This window comes from Raphanus sativus, chromosome 6 (genome assembly GCF_000801105.2).
Source record: "Raphanus sativus cultivar WK10039 chromosome 6, ASM80110v3, whole genome shotgun sequence".
NCBI classification, from domain to species: domain Eukaryota; kingdom Viridiplantae; phylum Streptophyta; class Magnoliopsida; order Brassicales; family Brassicaceae; genus Raphanus; species Raphanus sativus.
The window spans coordinates 44,338,994-44,359,201 of record NC_079516.1 but is presented as its reverse complement, the minus strand read 5'-3'; the positions used below and the strand labels follow the sequence as shown (position 1 = coordinate 44,359,201).

General features: G+C 36.0%; 1 protein-coding gene and 1 long non-coding RNA gene across 4 annotated transcripts; one reads left to right on the top strand and one right to left on the bottom strand.

The window, feature by feature from the left end:
- On the top strand, positions 1-1,416 carry LOC108806247 (uncharacterized). The gene is made up of 4 exons (XM_018578309.2): positions 1-180; positions 316-816; positions 890-1,009; positions 1,103-1,416. The coding sequence occupies exons 1-4, from the start codon at positions 85-87 to the stop codon at positions 1,277-1,279; spliced, it is 894 nt and encodes a 297-aa protein (XP_018433811.1). The 5' UTR covers positions 1-84; the 3' UTR covers positions 1,280-1,416.
- Positions 1,417-2,348: 932 nt separating this feature from the next.
- On the bottom strand, positions 2,349-4,020 carry LOC108809702 (uncharacterized). Of its 3 annotated transcripts, XR_008936005.1 has the most exons (4): positions 3,684-4,005; positions 3,307-3,443; positions 2,880-3,047; positions 2,349-2,780 (listed from the first exon to the last, which is right to left on the bottom strand). It is a non-coding gene; the product is annotated as an uncharacterized LOC108809702 (long non-coding RNA). The 3 variants fall into 3 exon arrangements; XR_001942877.2 differs by having other exon boundaries at positions 2,349-2,785; positions 2,880-3,443; positions 3,684-4,020; XR_001942876.2 differs by having other exon boundaries at positions 2,880-3,443; positions 3,684-4,015.
- Between the last annotated feature and the right edge of the window lie 16,188 nt (positions 4,021-20,208).

The window sequence follows — 20,208 nt, the reverse complement described above, 5'->3', positions numbered from 1 at the left end:
TAGGTCTTCCCCACCACCCAAGACGACGATCTTCGTGCTGGTGATTGTGTTCTCATCGCGTAGCTTAGCAAAAAAAAAAAAGCAATGTCTCAAAGGGAGTCTGAGTATCGGATCCGACGAGCAACAGCTTCGTATCTGAGGGAAAAAGGAGAAGTTTTGGAGGAAGAGAGTATAACACGGGTAAATAAATTTGGTTCAATCTTTTCGTTGTCAGATCTCCCCCATTATGATATAGTTTTGGGATCCGAATAAATATTGAAAACCCAACTCAAAAGCTACTGTCTTAATTTTTCTGTCTTTGTTTGGGTTTTGAAGGAGTACGGTTTGTACACTGCAATGAATAATGTGATGAGATGTCTGAAGAAGCCGCAGGAAGAGGAGGAGGAGGAGGAAGGGGTTTATGCTATAGCTTCTACTTTTGGTTACTTGTACGAGTTGGTCCTACATTTGACATCACCGGAGGTGAATATTCCTGTTACTGGTCTTGGCGTTGGACCAGTCACCCCTGGGGATATAAGGAAGGCCACTCAACTGAGGAAGAAACATACCACCGTCTTGGCGTTTCAAGTCGAGGTGACTCCGAAGGCGTCTCAACAAGCTCAAACTTTGGGAGTCAAAATCATCTGTGGCGACACCATCCAACACCTGTGCCAACAGTTTCGGGAGTTTAACAAGGAACTGGGAGAGGATAAGAAGGAGTCAGAGAGTGATGTAGCACAAGTCTCCCCATGCCTCCTCTCCATCTTACCCAAGTGCGTGCTCAACAAGGAAGACCCAATTGTCTTGGGAGTTTATGTTGTTGAGGGTTTTGTTAAGGTATGCTTCGCTTGCTGTTGTTTGATTTAACTCTCCTTCCTTCCTTTTTGATTTGGTTTGGTTTTGGTTTCAGGTAGGGACTCCCTTATGCATTCCAAACCGAGCTTTTGTCAATATAGGACGGGTTGCATGGATTCAGAAGGACCAGCGACCCGTCGAGTTTGCCAGGGAAGGCGATATGGTGATTATCAAGGTAAGGTTTTGTAAGTTTTATCATCCCTTTGATTGATGATTAGTTTGGAACACTCACTGATTCACTTTGTTTGGTTCCCTTTTTGTCATGCAGATTGTTGCTGCTGACCCCAAAACACAACAAGGGATGTTGCTGGGAATAGATTTTGACGAAACAGATGTGCTCGTCAGTCGCACCTCCAGGGTAGCTGTCTACCAGGTCGAGATCAACCCGTCAAATGGAGAAAAAAAAATAGAACAAACAAACGAAATGCCCTCATCATTTGAGTGATCAAATCTCTCTGTCATCTATTTCCTCTTGTTTTAAAGCTTCAATTTAGCTCTCTCTCTCTCTCTCTCTCGTCCTTGTAATATTTACATGTGCCCCCTCTCTAATGTTAATCAATATTTATCTCTGCTTTTGAACTCCTCTTCCAGTTTCAAAAACACTCATATCCAATAATTAAACAAAAAACAACCATTCTTTCGACTTAATCAAGCCTCGCACGTACAAGAACAACTAAGACAGATACAAAGAAGAATTGTTTATGCCTTCTTGTTATGGGTCCTATCTTGCATGTAACTCTGTTGTCACAGGTACTCAGCATCACTACGTGGTACCAGTACGAGTTTCTCCACTTGTGAAGCCCACGTGCCTTGCATATGTTGTTGCGTTGCTGTCCACTCATGTTGCATGTCAACATCAAATATGTTGCAGGTGTTGAGCTGAAACGATATAATAATGTATGGTACCACGATGATCCCTCTTGTTTCACTCTAAACCCTTGTACAACACAACAACTGACATATAACAAACACTCCTTGTGAAACTTGACATTCTGTAAATTAACGAATTCATTTTTCCTTCAGAAATTGACCGCGGACCAGTTTTTAACAGCACCAACTCTGTTTAGGCCTCCGAACTCCAATATCTGTTTCAACTGCAAAAAAACTACCCAAGGTGCTCTCCAACGTCTGTTTGAAAGCAATCACCGCCGAACAGAACAAAACTGAAGCACAAAGTCTTATACAGCCAGCACAGTAAATCCCTCAATGTGCTGCTTTTTTGCAGACAATATGCCCAAGACATTTGTATGATTTGTCCAAATGTGTTGAGCTCCTCAAACATAGTGAGTACAAGCTGCTTCGTTTCTATCATGTCTTTGTGACTCAGCCACTAACAATTGTAGCAAGCCTCTAGCAATTTGTAGCCTCCACAAGAAGTACAGTAACTTGTGAATGGTTTTTCCATCATAATAGCACTGCCAACAGTACCATAAACTTCAAACATAGTTTTTTTTTTTTTTTTTTTTGAAAAAAGGGCTTTCAACTTCAAACATAGTTCCAGAACGTAATCTCCATAATTCGGAATGCAGGACTTAGAACTCAACACACCCACTGAAAATCTGACACTGTCTGCAAAGAATCAGACTTGTTTTCATCTTGTGACTTGGGTTTATTATATTCAAATTCAAGTCCACACTGAAAAGTGGGGACTCTCGTGACTACATTTTCCAAGCATAATTAATAAGAGAACACTGAGTGTCTGAGCTGTCAAAACTCTCAGGAATACTCTTATCCAACTTCCCTGAGTTCCACGGGATGATTGTCTTCCTCTGAGTCCTTTGAAGCTTGTATTTGGGTGATGATATTGACAAACCAAAGACACCACTGCAAACACCCGCCTCTGCTAATACTAGGAATTGATTCAGCGGTTGTACTATTTGTTAGACTATTGGATGCTGTGACAGAAGCATGAAATGGAGGATCACCAGATGATGGAGGGTCAACTCCTGCACTAGGAGAGAGAAAAAAAAAATTTAGCTGCGCAAGGGAGTCTTAGGCTCATGTTAGAGAAAATAAAATATACTCTCACGAAAGAAGCTCAATACCTAGATCCAAACAACTTCTAACGAAGGGCTGCAGGATTCTGTCTATCAGATACATGCAGTCCTCGGAGCATAGTTTCAATTGCACTGACCCTTATGCTTGCTAGATAGTAACACACTTTCCAGACTGAGATCCTCCCATGAGAAAATGAAAGGCTGGGAGCGTCGCGTCTCTCACGGACAGATGGTGAGGAGGAAAATTATTATTCAATATATTAACAGCTTTAAAGATACATGGGAGAATGATAGATGGACATACAAATAATTTGATACTACCAATGTAAACATAATCACATTACAAGTACTGAGAAAGATCTAATGAGATATGACACTAGAAAAATTCATCCACTGACTAGGACTAGGAGAACATATCATGGATAGCAATCAAAGTAAAAGGAGACGACAAGAAAAAAATTGATTAAGCATGTACCTCCTGCAACAATGTTGAAGCAACTTCCTTAAATTACGTTTCAGCTCCTTCTCTGAGTACACTTTGATTTGGCTCGATGGGGCAGTATCTCCTATTCGTGGATGCCTGAAGATTGCAACTTCTTTGTGTATTTTGATCTGTCAAAAAATTTGGATATGAAAAGGGTTGAGACTGGAAAATCCATATTATGAGTTTTTTTTTCCTTTTACAAGTGAGACCACGAGTGATTTGCTTGGAGATATACCTAAGCTTGCATTATATACACACTACTTTCTTAAATGGGAAGAATGAATGCGACCGAAGTCAAGAAACCTAAACCTACAATAAAAACAAAAAGACACCAGATGGTTTGAAGAGGGAGAAATGCAGATGCGTACCAAATATATGGATTCCAAGTTGGGCATATATGGGAGAGAAGAATCCATCAACAAAGTGAATAAACCACCATGTTACATAGATAGTTAAATCGCAAATGGGAAGTAGGATAACACTGCAAAAATAGAGGTTAGAAACTAACTAACAACTCAAGATTTGAATCTGTTCTTTGAAGCCTAACACCTAATGAACAAGCTTAAAGTCTCAAACAAACAGCTAACGCATCAAAACCACACTGTTATGTGTGTCCATGAAAGACTCAGAGATTCGATAGATATTGCAAGAACTCTCTGAACCGAAACACTTAGGAATGTAAAATTCCTACACTAGCCAATCAGAAAGCGTCAAATTTTTGGATAAGAAAATAAGAGTTTTTTTATTAATTATTGGATAAGGTTTCTTAGTACACATAAGTAGCATAAACGAAATAACCGAAACGACATACTATCCTTATTCATATTATTAAGACTCTTCAGCCACTTCTTTTCACCTTCTTGGACCTTGAACCTCTGCTGAGTAAATGCTAATGGAATTGCTAGCTTATCAATATCCTCCCGAAGCAGACTCAGCTTATCCTCAAGCTGGAAGTTAGGAAACTGCTCCTTCAGCCTTTAACCCGGTTCCAACGAACACTCAAAATCCGGAAAATCTTTCCACTTAACCAACACTTCAGCTTATTTATCAACATTCGACTTTCTAATCTCCAAAACCAACTCAGGTTATGCGTTCCATTCCAAAGAAGAAGACAGGATCAAGGGAGCTCTTGTACCTTAGTTTACGGTTCAACAGCCTTCTTCAGTTGAGAGACATGGAACACCAGGTGGACCTGACTGTGAGGAGGCAATGCTAGCTGATAAGCTACTTTCTTCACTTGCGCCTCAATCATATATGGTTCAAAGAACCTCGGAGCGATCTTCTTAGCACGACGCATCGCCACAGTAATCTGTCGATACGACCTCAGCTTCAAATAGACCCACTCGCCCACACTGAACTCGACATCTCTGCTCTGCGCAACCGCCAAAGTAAATAACTTTTATAAAATAACTAATGTTAAAGATATCATCAATATATGATGTCTTATTTAATTATATACTAGATTCTGATCCGCTCTCTAGAGGGCGGGTATATTTTTTGTTTTAGTTTAATTTTTATATTTTTTTGTGATTATATTTTTATTTTTCTTTGTAATCATATTAATCAAAATATATTTTATTAAATAATAGCAATTTAAAAATTGATCCGGTATATGCTCGGTTAGGGCTGGATTGCCGGTCAAACCCGTCAACCCGCGGGTTTTATTTTTGTTTTGGTCAAAAAAATATGACCCGCATAACCCGCAAACAACCGGCATCCGCCTTTTAATTTTGCGACTATCCATGAGTTATAAATTTTTTAAAAATAATTATTTAACTAAAATATTATAAAAAATATAAAACATATATTTATAATAAAATATATTTTTAAAAATTTAAAGTTGTTTTCTTAATTACCATTTTTCAAAAAAGTTTTTATTTTATTTTTATTTTTATTTTTAAATATTTTTCGGGTCGGCGGATACCCGCACTCCAAAATCTACCAATCCACACCCACCCCGAATAAAATACTCATAACCCACATCGGCAAATCGATTTTTTCAAATATTTGAACCAAATTTATGATCCGCCTTTAAAAGGACGGATATATTTTTTTGTTTTATATTTTTTAAAAAATATATTTTTATAAAATCGAGGTTGTAACCAATTATATCCCTGAATATTTATTTTTTGTAGGATATATTTAATTTTTCTCTCACATCTCTAAACCTATATATATAACTGCAAAAATATACAAAATTTAAAACTGAGATTAGTATGATAAAGAATTCGATATAGATATGCTTTTAAAATAGGAGTTTAAGTTCCATGATAAGGATATATATATTTTTGTTTTATTTTATTTTTAAAATTTAATTTTTGTATTTATATTTTTCTTTGTAATTATATAAGTGTTAAATTTTTATTATTATTATTAATAAGAGATTTTGATAATTTAATTGAATTTATGATGTTGCATAACTATACACATGTATCATAGTCATTTCACACATTTATTTTGTAATTTATTCGTAAACAGTTATTAATTATTAATTTTTAAAGTAACAAAGTATATCTAACTTTTTTGATATTCCCATAGTAATTAAATAGATAAAATTATATGTTTTCATTATAATAATATTATTATTACACATAATAATTTATAATGAGACTAAAAATAGGTTTTGTAAATTTTGACCCAGCGTAAATGAAAGACACACTTGAGCTGTTAAAAATCAATTGTATTTATTAAAAAAACTGTGACATATCAAAGCCCATGGCTCAAATTTTGATCAACAGATCATGTTGTTTTTGTTTGTTACGTAAATACCGTGAATTTTGAATTACATATACAACCCAAAAAAAAGAAAAATATATTTTCTAAACATTTTTGTTGCGATATTCGTAGTCCTTTAAAATAGGACTTAGTGGTTATTCAGGGTTGACTATATACTACGTTATGCAGTTATGTTTCTGGGTAGCAGTTATAATATATGGTATATGTTATGCAGTTATATAGATTTCGTTTTAGTTTAACTTGGACATAACCTCTATCAACTGGTCATGATCCAAAATTAATAGTATTGATACTATTAAATGTAAATAACTAAAAATAAAATCAATACGAGCAGCCTACATAAATATATTATCATATTTTATTTTAAATTTATATTTATGTAATTTTATCTATTTATAAATAATATTAAAATTAAATAAATTTTATAAAAAAAATAATGTTAAAATATATATTTGATTTTATGTAATACTAAATATTGTATGAAATTTTAATCAAAATTGTTTTGAAATATTATCAATTTTTGTATGATTTTACCGGTTAACCGGCGTCGGTGAGATAGATGCCGTTTTTTTGTTTGGGTTTTACAGATTTTATCATGTTTTTAATTAATGATTTTTTTGCTAAATCATAACTGGATTACTTATGAGTCATCGGATTTACTGGTCTGGCTATGGATTCGGATCTAGAACTAAAACACTAAAATATTTAAACTACCAAATAAAATTGTTATTTTCGTATATTAAACTAAGTTGGCATTGTATCCTTAACCAATTTCATAGAAACATCCAAATAATAATTTTACTAAAATATTATTTTACTGCGTCACTCCGAGTTACCCTATGAGATCCATGTTCGATGATACACTCTGCACCATGATGAAGATCTACCTCGGGGTGTAGAAGCATTAATGAACCCTTCATCAAACCACTAGACTAAAAATGCTTCTACAATTAAGTAAACTTTGTTCATTAATATTAATTTCATTAAAAATAATTCGGATTCTGCTAAGTAAAAAAGTTACGATTAAACTGGTCCAGTTTTTAAACAACCAATATCAATTTCTTTGCTTAGATACTAAAAACAATATACCGACACAACGTAAACATAACTAAAACCATAATTTAATTTAATTTTTTAAAAAATAAAATAAAATATGATAAGACATGCGCTTTACGCAGGGTGAATTTATATGAAAATTATTTTAAAATACTGTATGAAAAAAATAAATTATATTCTTGATCGAATTAATATTTTGGCCTTAAACAATTTTTAAAAAATTTCTTTTATTAATTACATAATTTGTTTAATGATAAGATGATCTCATTTTAAAAAATATTTAAGGTCAAAAAATCATTTATCGCATAAGAACCTAACGTTTAGGTCGAAGAATCTCAGCCCTACTATTTGGCTAGAATGAAACTATGTCAACTCGATTTTATATCATGATTTAGCAATTTAAAAGTTAATTATGGTTATAAAAGTTTATGTTCACGTGCAAATCTTATATATCTTCAATATCTTTTTCTTTTTTTTCTGCCGGTTTTTTTTTTTTTTGGTTATTGCTCGATATATTTAAATAATGATTTTAGAATTTATTATCATTTTGTTCTATTGTTTTGGCATGAGATTTACAAATGTTTAAGATTTAAAATTATTAAAGAGATACATACTTAGATTAAGATTCACGTCTTGTGCAGAATAAATATTTTATATTTATTACGTATTTTATTTTTTCTGCATATTATAAACTAATAAAATAATAATTATATATTAAATAACTAAGAAATCAGTTACTATTATGTAATAAATCGGCATGTGCATATATATTAAACCATCACTCTTGTTTGTTCGCAATCATTTTAGGGTAAATATAACAAAATAATCAATCTTATCTATGCAATGTGTAATTGAATTTCAATGATATTAACTTAGATATATAGTGTACTTTTAATATGAATATTTATTAAATGAAGTTTTATTCATATGATTTTATGATTATTTGCATATTTGCATAACATACACCAACGAATTGTTTTTTAATGTGAGATGTTTAGTGGTTTCAATAATTTATAATCATTTTTAAAAAATAATGAAGATTTCAAACTTAAATTATTAAGTTTTCAATATATGTTCAATGTAAATATCAAAATATAAGTATGTATTTTCATATGATGTATAGTTTAACTTAAACGATATATATATATATATATATATATATATATGTATATTAACATAAGCACCTATTAAAATAAAATTATTTATTCATATGATTTTATAATCATTGTATCTTATTACATAAAAATATTTAAACCTTGATTACAAAATTTATGTGAGACTTTTAACAGTTTTAGTAATTTTAACTCGTTAAAAAAATTAAAAATACAATATATACAAAAAATCTAAATTTTTATTATATGATTAATGTAATTGTATAATTTATTTTAATGATAAAGAATTAAACGAAAATGAAAGAAAGTATACAAATTGTTACCAAAACTTTATTATTTAAAATCATTAATTGCCAACATATATATATATATATATATATATATTCCGTTGGTTTTATTTAAGAAAATAATGGATAATAAATTTCAATTTGATAAATGAATGATATATAAATGGATATACTATATAATATATAACATTTAATAGCAAATTAATTTTGGACTAACAAAAATTTCAATTGATTTTCAAGCTGCTACTCCACATAAACAAAATTAGCATTCTAATCACGTAAAAACTCAGCAGTACACTTTTTTAATTAGTACAAATTACGGGTTATAATTTTTTAAATGTTTTTCTTTTAATAAACAGAGGATACTCGCGTAAGTCAAGATCTAGCTATGTAATTAAAATAGAAAATTATTTAACTAAACATACAACTGACTTGGTATAAATTTATATGAATCACTACTTTACATGATTTCATTGCATTTTATATTATCGGTTCTTGGATATGTATAACTCAATATGTTGAGTTGTGCGTTTTAATGAAACAACTAGATTTTGTATCGCGCTTAAAAATTGCGGGTTTTTCATTTCAATTATTGACCCAAAATTGATTTACATATTACTATTATTTTTATTTCAAATCATAATAATTGAGTTTTTATGTCTTTTCAAAATAAAAAGAAATTGAACAAATATTTTTCCAAGAGTGATTCAGCTGAATTTATAACTTTTTACTAGAGAACATATAATCTTTAAAAAATTAAAAATAATGTTTGAGTTTTTAAAGTGTTTTCATTTCCGACTCAGATCCGTGGTTGAACCGGTAGACATGTACCTTATATATAATCTGGTTTGTATTCAATGAAAAATTCGTTAATTAAAAGTCCATAGAAACCAGTAAACCTAAAAACTCGTTACTAATGATCCGTTAAAAATACAAAATATCTGATAACATTTTAAGATTTTTTATTAATTTTATCAAATATTTTTTAATATTACATAAACTTTTGATTTTTCAACATTCTTGGCACATCATTAAGAAAGATATACTGGATTTAGTCAATAATTTTTTGACTACGGGAAAGATGGATGTAAGGCTAAATATAACAAATATATGTCTGATCCCCAAAACGGAAAGACCGACAAGGATGGCGGAGCTTAGACCAATAAGTCTCTGTAATGTTGGGTATAAAATAATTTCAAAGGTGTTGTGTCAACGGTTAAAGGCTTGTCTACCTGGTTTAATCTCGGAAACACAGTCGGCTTTTGTGGCCGGAAGACTGATTTCTGATAATATACTAATTGCACAAGAGATGTTCCATGGGCTTCGGACAAATAAGGCGTGTCAAAATAAATTCATGGCCATAAAAACGGATATGAGTAAGGCTTATGATAGGGTGGAATGGAGCTTTATACGGGCTTTACTCACTAAAATGGGGTTCGATAACCACTGGGTTCAGTTAATGATGGAATGTATATCTTCGGTCGAATACAGAGTTTTGTTAAATGGGCAACCGAAAGGACAAATCTTGCCAAATCGAGGGCTACGTCAAGGGGACCCCTTATCCCCTTATCTATTTATCATGTGCACAGAAGCACTAATAGCAAATATCAAAAAGGCTGAAATAGATAAAAAGTTGACCGGAATAAAGGTAGCAAGGGCTTGTCCTCCAGTCTCTCATTTGCTTTTCACAGATGATAGTATTTTCTTCTGTAGAGCACGAAAGGAGGAATGTGAGGCTATTTTGGCAGTTCTTAAGGCATACGAAAAGGTTTCGGGACAGCAGATAAATTTTCAAAAGTCGTCAATTCAGTTTGGCCATAAAATCGATGAAGTTACCCGCCAGGAACTTCGGGATATTTTGGGAATTCAGAATTTGGGTGGGATGAGAACATATCTGGGGATTCCAGAAAGTCTGGGAGGGTCCAAAGTGCAAGTTTTTGGCTTTGTTCAAGAAAGATTAACTAATAGAATAAATGGATGGACATTTAAGTTCTTTTCTAAAGGAGGCAAGGAAGTCATTATAAAATCGGTGGCAACGGCCCTACCTAACCACATTATGTCGTGCTATCGAATACCGAAAACGGTGGTGAAAAAACTAACCAGTACGGTAGCACAATTTTGGTGGAGTCCTAGTGGAAATACAAAAGGCTTGCACTGGAAATCGTGGGATAAGATCTGTCAGCCAAAGGACGACGGAGGGTTGGGTTTTAGGGATTTCAATACTGCCATGCTTGGTAAGCAACTATGGAGATTAATAGAGAAACCAAATACTCTATTCTCTCGTGTCTTTAAAGGTTGGTACTTCAGGAATGCTTCACCCCTGGATCCGATCAGATCGTACTCGGCTTCCTATGGTTGGCGAAGTATGGTCTCTGCTAGATCTCTGGTTAGCAAAGGACTAATCAAAAGGGTGGGATCAGGGTCCTCCATATCAGTATGGAACGACCCCTGGCTCCCAACCAACCGCCCGAGACCAGCAAACAAAAAACAAAATACTCTTCTCCCAGATCTCACGGTTGATTCTCTCATCAACACAACATCACGTTCATGGAACTTAATGGCCCTACAGGATATTATGGATCCCGAGGATATTAAAATTGTTGAAAGTATACCTTTGAGTAGGATACAAACAGTCGATCGGGATGGCTGGCATTTTACAAAAAATGGAAAATATACGGTTAAATCAGGATATCAGGTAGAACGAGCATATCCAGATCGGGATAAGGGGGTAATAGAGTTTGGACCTACAGTAACTGCTCTTAAGGCTCATTGTTGGAAAGTTCGTTGTCCACCAAAGATGAAACATTTCCTATGGCAAATGGTTTCAGGATGTTTAGCAGTTCAGAAGAATCTAAGATCAAGAGGTCTTAAAGGGGATATTAATTGTGATAGATGTGGAGCACCCAAAGAATCTATTAATCATGTTTTCTTTGAATGCCCACCCGCAGTTCAAATTTGGGCCCTCTCCGGGATCCCAACGCATCATGATCACTTTCCAGGACAGTCTTTATTTTCGAATATGGATTACTTATTCTGGAGAATCAGGCCATCAATGGATGATCATCAATTTGCTTGGATGCTTTGGTATATATGGAAAGCAAGAAATAATAAAGTATTTAGTAATATAGATATGGATTCTAGGGATACTCTTCAACTGGCAACAACAGAGGCTTTACTTTGGAAGGAAGCACAGAAAGAGGTGGATCAGAGCAAGAATGTAGGCACACATACAGCGGATAAGGTTACTCCGGCTCGTTCGGGATGTTGGTGTTTCACGGATGGATCATGGAAAACGGATGATACCTTTTCAGGACAAGGATGGTATAGTACCTTGGAAGGATTCGAAGGACTGTTGGGAGCAAGAAACACAAGGGCTAGTCAATCACCTTTACACACAGAAGTGGAGGCTCTCATTTGGGCAATGGAATGCATGCGGAATTTGCGGCAATATAATGTTACATTTGCAACGGATTGTTCTCAACTGGTAAAGATGGTTTCGGAACCTGAAGAATGGCCGGCCTTTGCAAGTTATTTAGAAGACATCAGGTGTCTCAAAAGGAGTTTCCACAGCTCGGAAATTATTCATATATCAAGGACGCAAAACATTATGGCGGATCGCTTAGCACGTGGTGTGAGGCAACAATCGTCGTTTACGGTCCATATGGATACAGAGCAACCAGTTTGGTTTACAGAGTCTACTTGAGTCTGTAATGCGGTCGACAAAAAAAAAAAAAAACTTTTGATTTTTAAACTTTGATATTTTTATTATGTTATTCAAATAAAAATTAATAATATAAAAACTTATTGATATGACAGTATTATTTTATTTTTGTTTCTAATAACCTATTATAATTTTTTATTTTAGATTTGAAATTTAATTTTATGATACATTGATTTAAGAAAATCATATTATGATGTCATTATGTTTGTTGATTAATTTAGTTTCATAATATATAGGTCTAATAAATAAATTTAAAATATTTATATTAAATGAAATTAATATATCTTATAAATATGGGGAGAATTACCAATTGTGACTCAAAACTTGGAGTCAAACCCAAAAGAGTACCCCAACTTGGGTCAAAGGCAAAAGTAACTTAAAAGGCTATTGAAATTACAACTATCTCCTTGTGAACAAACAAAAAAACGGATTTTTTTTTACGTTTCTACCCCTCGCAAGTCGTCTGTAAACAGACGACTTGAAAATAAGTCGTCCAGACGACTTTAAGTTAAGTCGTCTGGACAGTTATTCTTAAACATAATTTAAAAATTTTGTAAAAAATATTTTGATAAGTGAAAAATTGGAATTATGTAATTAACATATGTCTTAAGAGATATAAATTAATATATAACAAATTTCAATTGTTTTCAGCCCAGATGAGTGAAAGTAGTGAGTCATGATATTCTTTAGTTTATGTTTCATCAACATATGTTGTAGTATTGTATGTGTTCTTAGGGTTAGATTTTGGAAAGCATTAAAACCGTTTTTGAAAATTTTTAAAATTACCTAGGCGTGTTCGTTTCTGTGTATAGTAAACACTATTGAAGTATAATTTGATTTTATAACGTGGTTAGTAAGTTAATTTAGTCATTTTAGTTTAGGGGTTCATTTTAGGGTATTGGACGACTTAATATTTAGTCTTCTGTTCCCAGACGACTAAATATTAGGTCGTCTGATGTACATTATCAGCCAGAATAAGTCGTCTAAACCGGACCAAACCTTAAAGTTTACCAATGTACTTTTAAAGCTAACCGGATTATTTACCCAATATATAAGGTGATTTTTTTTTTTTTTTTTTCATTTTCCGCGAACAGAAACCCTAACAGTTCTCTCTCACCGGCGATATCAAAGGCGATTCGAATTCCCACTATTTCCGAACAACCATCGTTCTCAACGTCGGCTATCTATCTCACTTCATTCTCACCGTTGTCGCCGCAGCTTCTTCTAACCCTAGCGCCGCCGATTCTCTAAACCCTAGCGCCCCCGCTTCCACTATTTCCGAACAAACCGTCGCCCTCGCCACCGTGCTCACCAACGTTCTCACCGCCGCTTACTCTAAACACTAGCTAGCACCGCCGTTTCTTCTAAACCCTAGCGCCGCCGCTTCTTCTAAACCCTAGCGCCGCCGCTTCTTCTCTGTAAACCGTAGCGTCGTTTCTCTGTAAACCCTAACGCCGGTAAGTCATCAAACTCGTGGAAAAGATGAACATAAAACGTTGTCTCTTTCAATTTACTCATTCTCACCGTTTCACGTTTATTTTTTCAGATCTATAACCACAATGACGAGTACTCGAACTCCTTCTGCGACTAATCAGGTCCGCTTGAAATTTTTCTACTGGAAGACTTGTAAGTAAGTCGTCTGGAAAGTCTTCAACCTGGACGACTTAGTACGTCCATTTGGAAGACTTTCCAGACGACTTAAATATAAGTCGTCAACTAAGTCGTCCAGTTGGACGACTTTCTAGACGACTTATATTTAAGTCGTCTACTAAGTCGTCTGGAGTAACAATTAAGGCGTGATTGATTTAGCTTGTGTTCTGACTTCTATTGTTGTCTTTGATTATTTTGCAGACAAAAAGGATGGATATTCCAGAACTCCCCCGTAGGTTATACACATTAGGGGAAGAGCCAGAACCCCACAATAGCATTTCGTATCATACGGATAACACGAAGTTGCATACTGCTCTTAGGGAAGCTCTCACTGATGCTGAATTTGAAGAGCTCAAGGAGTCGAGATTGGGAGTTTTCATCAAGTTCAAGGAGCAGGGATTTGGTTGGGCTTCAAGGCTGGTTCACCACTTGCTCGGTTTAAAGCTGGACATTAAGAAGAAGTACGAGATGTGGTGTCTCGTTGGTCCAGAACCTGCGAGGTTTTCACTGTTAGAGTTTGAAAACATCACTGGTCTAAACTGCGACTACATCGAGGACCTTGAGACACCAGAATGTGAAGTTACCCCACAGATGGTTTCTTTCTGGGAGATGATGGGAGTTCATCGGGAAGCTGGGCCAAGTACTGATCAGATAATAGCAGCACTGAAGAGATGCGGGGATTGGTCCAGGGAAGATCGCAAGCGACTCGCGTACCTTTCCATCTTCACTGGATTCATTGAAGGGAAAAAGTTCTCAAGCGCTACACGAGCTACTCTCGCAAGGCTAGTGATGGATTTAGAAAGGTTTGAGAATTATCCATGGGGGAGAGTCGCGTTTAAGGTGCTGATGGACTCTTTGTGGAACAAAGATATTACTGGCTGTTACACCGTGGATGGCTTTATACAAGTTCTTCAGGTCTGGGCGTACGAAGCTATTCCGGGATTGGGTGCTACTCCTCAAAAGGATCAGCCTCCACTTCAAACCAATCATCCTACTCCTCCCACCAGACAGCCTGCTCCTCAAAAGGCAAAGCCTACTCCTCAAAAGGCGAAACAGCCTGCTCCTCAAACTAAACAGCCTGCTCCTCAAACTAAACAGCCTGCTCCTCAAACGAAACAGCCTGCTCCTCAAACTAAACAGCCTGCTCCTCAGACGAAACAGCCTGCTCCTCAAACGAAAAAGCCTTCTCCACAAAGAAACAGCCTCTCCTCTGCCCAAAGAGGTTAATATCAAATCTTTAAGTCGTCTGGTCTTTGTATAGATTTGTAAATATATAAGTCGTCTGGAGGTTTCCAGCTGGACGACTTACAAATAAGTCGTCTGGAAGGTTTTCCAGCTGGAAAACCTTCCAGACGACTTATTTGTAAGTCGTCCAGCTGGAAAACCTTCCAGAAGACTTACAAAATAAGTCGTATGAACTCCAGCTGGAACCAAATCCTCTCCCAACTTTTATTTAAGTCGTCCAGGGTTACTTGTTCTCTTTTATTGCAGAGATTGTTGCCGGAGGATACAGCAGATGAGGCGATCTCGGTATATAAGATCTTGCCGGAGGATAAAGCAGATGGTGTCACCTCCAAAGAGATTGTTCCTCTCACTTCCACTGACCAACCGAGCTTCGCTTCCAACGATCAACAACCGAGCTTCGCTTCCACCGATCCAGCTTCAGCTTCAGAACCGAGCCTGGTTGTATTGGACCAAACAGCTCCCACTGCTTCTGTGCGTGCAAGGAGTGAACGAACGAAGAAAACCTGCTCCCACGCAGATATCTCCTTATACGGCAGAGATACACAAATCAATTTGTATATTTGAACTATTTGTATACACAAATCTATTTGTATATTTGAACTATTTGTTTACACAAATCTATTTGTATGTTTGTGGCATGTATGATTTATTTGATTTTCTAACTTGTATAGATTTTCTAACTTACAAATAAGTCGTCTGGAAGGTTTTCCAGCTGGACGACTTACAAATAAGTCGTCTGGAAGGTTTTCCAGCTGGACGACTTACAAATAAGTCGTCTGGAAGGTTTTCCAGCTGGACGACTTACAAATAAGTCGTCTGGAAGGTTTTCCAGCTGGACGACTTACAAATAAGGTCGTCTAAAAAAATAAGGTAGTCTAAAAATAAAATACACTGGACGACTTACAAATAAGGTCGTCTAAAAAAAAATAAAGGTAGTCTAAAAATAAAATACACTGGACGACTTCGTAAAAGGTCGTCTAAAAAAAAAATACACTTGAAGGGATAGTAGAAGGTAGTCTAAACACTGGACGACTTAAATACACTGGACGACTTAAATTACACTGGACGACTTCGTAAAAGGTCGTCTAAAAAAAACACTTGAAAGGATAGTAGAAGGTAGTCTAATACACTGGACGACTTCGTAGAAGGTAGACGAAACACTGGACGACTTAGAAATTAGTCGTCTGGACGGGTAATCAAGACTGGACGACTTATATTTAGGTCGTCTGGACAACTAGTCAACTGGTTGTGTACATTGTGGTTTCGTATGGCCAGTTTCCTTGCAGTTTGAGCATCTCCGTGCCCTGTGTTTCTTCCTGGGTTTGTGTCCCCTCATCCTAGATAGCTCCAACCAAGATTGCCATCTTGATTTCTTCTGTCTCCCCGGACCACGCTTTACGTTTGGAGGAAAGCATTCTCGTTCCTCAATATGTTGTGACACGATAGGATATATATTCTCTGAGTATCCTGCATACAGATGATTCTTTGAGTAAAGTGGACATACAAGTGTGTCGATATGCACACCAGCATGTGTTCCAGCTGCTATAGCATGAGAGCAAGGTATTTTCTCCACTCCATAGACACCACAACCACACTTTACATGTTCCAAATCAACCGCACAGTCCATTTTGCCACCTTTGACAAAGAAACGCCATCCATCAATTGGTTCGACCGTCATCGTATCCGCTATCTCTGATCGAACAGCAAGCAAGTATTCAACACCCCGGCTATGTACAGTTGGGAGACTCAAAGCATCTTGTCTCCTTTTCCAATACCTTTCCTAACTTCTGCCTTATGAACTCCAGCAGGAACGGAATCGGAAATCCTCTTGCTCGCTTCAGTGCGGAATTAATAGATTCAGCGATGTTGCTTGTTTTTATGTTGAACCTGTTCCCCTTACAATAAACCCTTGACCATAGCTTGGCGTCGGCCTTCTCCAAATACGTTGCAAGTTCCGGGTTTGCACTCCGTATCTCAGCCATGTACCGGTTAAAATCGTGAACCGTGTGCGCATAAGCAGCCCCTTTCACCAAGTACATGAGATGTTTCCCTTTAAACTTTTTGACAATGTTATCTTGAAGGTGATAATAACATATTCCTCGGGTTGCCCAAGGAAACACCTTCTCACACGCACTTTAATGGCCGCGTGCCGGTCAGAGACTATCACCAGAGGCTTGTCATGAGATATACAACTAGCCAATTTTGTGAAAAACCATTCCCAAGAAGGTTCATCTTCAGCATCCACGATCCCAAAAGCCAATGGGAATATCTGAAAATTGCCATCTTGTGCGGCTGCAACTAACATAACACCTCCATACTTTCCACTTAGGTGAGTTCCATCCACCACAATGACCCTTCTCTGATACTTAAAACCTTTGATAGAAGCTCCAAAAGAGAGAAATAGATACTTAAATCTTTTCTCAGAATCAAGTTCTATAGCCGTGATAGAATCAGGATTTGCAATGGAGATTTGCTCGAGATATGAAGGCAGACGCGAATACCCTTCTTCTGCTGATCCTCTCACCAATTTCTGTGCATATAACAGTGCTCTGTATGAAGTGGTGTAATCAAGCGTCATGCCAAACATGTTCTTCATTGCATCAGTGATATGCTGTGGAGTTATCCCATCAATGATCCAACACGATCAATGAAAAGACTACCAACATACTTTGGAGTACAGTGTCTCCGCTGAGCGATTCGGTCTCCAATTGAGCATAAATGTTTTTCCACATACTTTGTTACCCAAAACGTGTTTGACCCATGTTTCACACTCGCTCTGATCTTCCATCCACAACCGCTAACCCGACATATTGCCACAAGGAGAGTTTTTGTTGATTTGTATATTCTGAAAGAAAACCTACCCCTCACTGCTGTCAACCGCAGCTCTGAAAGCAGTGCATCCTTGCTAACAAAAACTCTGGTTGACATAGATGCTGGTACAATCCGATTTTCCTCCTTCAATAGCATTTGTCTTAGCATATGTCTTTTCAATTTCTTCAAAACAAATATTATCATCATCTTCCTCGTCCTCATCTAGAACCTTCCATAAAGACTGTAATCCCCACCATTCTGATCCGTTTCACCAACAATAGTGTTATCAGCATCCTCCTCCCCATTTTCCTCCTCCCCATTTTCCTCCTCCCCATCTTGATTTTCATCTTCAACAGACTCATTATCACCAACATCTTCAAAACATTCATCAGCCTCATCATTATCACCAACATCTTCTTCCCATTCACCAGCTTCATCATTATCACCAACATCTTCTTCCCTTCACCAGCTTCATCATTATCACCAGCTTCTTCTCTTTTCTCTGAAACCGTTTCCACCTTGCTGCGGCTTGATACACAAAGACATACTCTATGCGTTTTGAGTATCTCGAGCAAGTTTCGAACTTGTCTATCACTTGTAACATGAATGGGAGGACTGCTTGGAGTCATCATCATTTCTGCTGGTAATGAGTAGCTAATCTCCACAGTCACTGATCTCATGTCCAGGTTATAATCTTCTTGAGCCATTGCAACAAGTTCAGCATGTGTTGAATCTTCATTCAATAAAAACAATCTTGCTCCTTTGAGATCATCAACCACAAAATCCCAACGGAAATCTCTCAACAACCATTCTCCATACACTGCATGTAACTTAAAAATCATCTGCAAATATTCAAAATAAAACACATTAGTAAACATAGAGAAAATGAAGAAGTTCAACAAACATTATCGCAGACGACTTAGATTTAAGTCGTCCAGAAGACTTAAAGGTAAGTCGTCTAAAGAGGTCACTTTTGCAATTGAAAATTAAAAGGGACGACTTAATTCTAAGTCGTCCGGCTTTGTTTGTTAAAAAAAAAAATTCAGACGACTTATATATAAGTCGTCTACGAAAAACGGGCTAGTTTTGCATTTGACCGAATCGTGTCAGATCTTTGACTATTTCTGGACGACTTATAAAATCAGTCGTCTCTGGAAAGTAAAAATTTCAATATTTTATTCAAACTAGACGACTTACACGTAAGTCGTCCCAGGTTAGTTGTAATTGAAAAATAAAACTTGAAATTTAACTTTCTCCAGACGACTTAACTAAAAGTCGTCCAGCTAGACGACTTAATTTAAGGTCGTCCGGGATAAGCAAGGTTTGGACGACTTAATTGGAAAAATTCTGGACGACTTTGCTTTCCCCGGACGACTTTAATTAAGTCTTCTGACGGGACGACTTTTATATTATGTCGTCTGGTAAAAATTAATTATGAAGTTTATTTTTCAACTACAAAACTAACCTAAGACGACTTACACGTAAGTCGTCTAGTTTAATAAATATTGAAATTTTAACTTTCCGAGAGACGACTGAATTATAAGTCGTCCAATAGTCAAAGATCTGACACGATTCGGTCAAATGCAAAACTAGCCTGTTTCTCGTAGACGACTTATATATAAGTCGTCTGGACTGTTTTTTTTCACCAAACAAAGCTGGACGACTTAGTTTAAGTCGCCGTTTGACCAGAAGACTCATCAGTAAGTCTTCTACATACAGATGACTTACTTGTAAGTCTTCTACGCGAACAGATTTTGAAAAAAATTCAAATTCGTACCTTCAAACTAGGTGAGATGACTTTGTTTGCACACAGGGTCTTCTCCAACCACCCAGAACCTCAAACGAAAGCAACCGTAAGTCAAAACGAAAGAAATATGGCTCCAAACAATTTTGAATCAAAAGCTTCATTTTTTGGATGAATATGGAGAGAAAGTGAAAGAAATGTTTTTTTAGTTCATAACAATTGAAACAGAGAGAGTGTAAAGAGATTTACGTGCATTAAAGGGCATTAAAAGCTCCAAACAGTTCGTACAAGGTTGTTCCACTATTCATTGGCAGTGGCAATATTGTAAATACTTGAAGAAAATGAGGTTGAGACAGTAAAGAAGCCATTTTCAAAAAAAAAAAAAAAAAGGTTAATGGCATTTTCGTAGATAAAATGCAGATGTGGGTTAAAAACTCAAAAAAAAAATGAGTCAAAAGAAAAGGTTAGTTTTCTGTTTGAATTCAAGTTTTGAGTCACTTTTGCAATAAGCCCTATAAATATGTGTAAGCC

Bases quoted from the DNA above. Each gene is read 5' to 3' on its own strand.
- LOC108806247 (XM_018578309.2), top strand. From the start codon at position 85: ATGTCTCAAAGGGAGTCTGAGTATCGGATCCGACGAGCAACAGCTTCG. The intron at 181-315 runs GTAAATAAATTT...TGGGTTTTGAAG, and splicing joins AGGAAGAGAGTATAACACGG to GAGTACGGTTTGTACACTGC. The intron at 1,010-1,102 runs GTAAGGTTTTGT...TTTGTCATGCAG, and splicing joins GCGATATGGTGATTATCAAG to ATTGTTGCTGCTGACCCCAA.